The sequence below is a fragment of the Aptenodytes forsteri genome, unplaced genomic scaffold (genome assembly GCF_000699145.1).
Source record: "Aptenodytes forsteri isolate BGI_AS27 unplaced genomic scaffold, ASM69914v1 Scaffold187, whole genome shotgun sequence".
Lineage (NCBI taxonomy): Eukaryota > Metazoa > Chordata > Aves > Sphenisciformes > Spheniscidae > Aptenodytes > Aptenodytes forsteri.
In genome coordinates, this window is record NW_008794084.1 from 1,160,003 (window position 1) to 1,161,640 (window position 1,638).

Genomic DNA, 1,638 nt, shown 5'->3' on the forward strand with positions numbered 1-1,638 from the left:
GCTCAGGCTGCGGGCCAGGTCTCTCCAGAGGGCGTCGAGGCGGGCGTGCAGGTCCTCCACGGGGGGCGGGCCGTCCTGCGGGTCCCCCGGGTGGGAGGGCCGGGAGGAGAGCTTCAGCCTCATCTCCTCCGTCTCCTGGTCGAGGGCGCGGGTGAAGTCCTGGATCTGGAGGTACGTGTCCCTCCGGAACTCCTCCACCCGCCGCTGCACCTCCCGGGCCAGCTCCTCCGCGTAGCCGTCCGTGGGGGCCCGCCGCTCTGCCGGGGTAGAGGCTCAGCTTCGCCTGGAGCTGCTCCAGGTTCCCCTGGATCTTCTGGTGGAGGTCCCTCGCGTTCTGGGTCAGCTTCGCGGAGAGCTCCTGGATGTGCCGGTCGAGCTGCTCCGGGCTGGCCTGGGCGTGAGGGACGACGTTTCTGTGCAGCTCCTCCACGTTGCGGTGGATCTCGGTCACCAGCCTGTCCGCGTAGGGGCGGAAAATGTCCTTCACCTGGCCGGTGTGGAACGCGATCTTGTCGGCGTACTGAGCCATGAACCTCTGGACCTCGTCCGCGCCCTCCAGGAGCTGAGCCGTCGCCTCCCGGCTGGGCATAAGGTGCCGCCGGAGCTCCCGGGCTTTCAGGGACACCTGGTCCAGGAGCTCCTCCGTGAAGGGCTGCAGCCGGTAGCGAAGATCTTCCAGATGCTTGCCGACCTTGTGGTGGACCTCGTCCACGTACGGGGACAGTTTCACCCTCAGGCTCTCCAGCTCTTTCCTGATGAGCTTCCGCAGGCTGTCCGAGTCGTGGTAGAGCCGGGGCTGGAGGCCTCTGTTGAGGGGCGCCAGCTTCTCCAGGAAGTTTCCCATGTAGCTGACCCCATCCTGAATACTCCCCTTCAGGTTTCTGCACGAGACGGCAGGGGTAGTTACTGAGCACCCCTGGCTTACCGCAGCATCTCCGCCATGCCCGAACGCGCCCGCAATAAAAGCTGTTGACAGCCGCCAGGGCCGTTCCCGTGAGCTTTTCCGTCCCCGGGGAAGGAGAAGCGGGGGCCAACGCGTGTTGGCGGGGCCTGGGGGGAGCTGGCGGAGGGACCGCAGGCCGTTACCCAGGCCGGGCGCTGCGAGGCAAGCCCCCGGAGCGGCGTACTCACGCGATGTCCCTGCCCAGCTTGCTGCTCTGGCCGTGCTCCGGGCTGTCCTTGTCGCTCGTCAGCTGGCTGAGGTACTCCAAGAAGCCGCTCCTTGCCAGCTCGGCCGGCGACACTGCGGGCAGGAGGGCAGCGGTTAGCGGGGCGGCCGTGGCGCTGCCCACCCCCGGCTCTGCCCTCCTGCCCAGCCCGTGTCCCGGTTCTGCCCCGTCCCGCTGCCGCCGGCCGTCCCCGAGCCAGCTCCTCTGCTCGGCACCCACCCGGTAAGGTGGCCAGGAGGGCGAGGAGAAGCGCAGCCTTCAGAGGCATGGTCTGCCAGGCCGGCGCGCCGCCGTGCTGCGGGGAGAGAGAATAGGACCGCGTTAGCTCACGCCGCGGTGCAGGTCTCCTCTCTGAGCGCTCACGGGGCGGTGGTCCCTGCGCTTCACCCCCCCACACCTCGCTGCTTTCCGCGAGGACCTCGCTGCCGGGGAGTCCCCGTAACGCAACCGGGACGCACGTGAAATGACG

At 68.6% G+C, this 1,638-nt stretch overlaps 1 protein-coding gene across 1 annotated transcript in view; it reads right to left on the minus strand.

Moving 5' to 3' along the window:
• LOC103894403 (zinc finger protein ZPR1-like) overlaps positions 1–1,437 on the minus strand; it is a 6,203-nt gene extending 4,766 nt beyond the window's left edge. Inside the window, 4 exon segments of the mRNA XM_009273777.1 lie at positions 3–249; positions 251–881; positions 1,132–1,243; positions 1,389–1,437. Coding sequence (XP_009272052.1) covers positions 3–249; positions 251–881; positions 1,132–1,243; positions 1,389–1,437 — 1,039 coding nt within the window.
• Between the last annotated feature and the right edge of the window lie 201 nt (positions 1,438–1,638).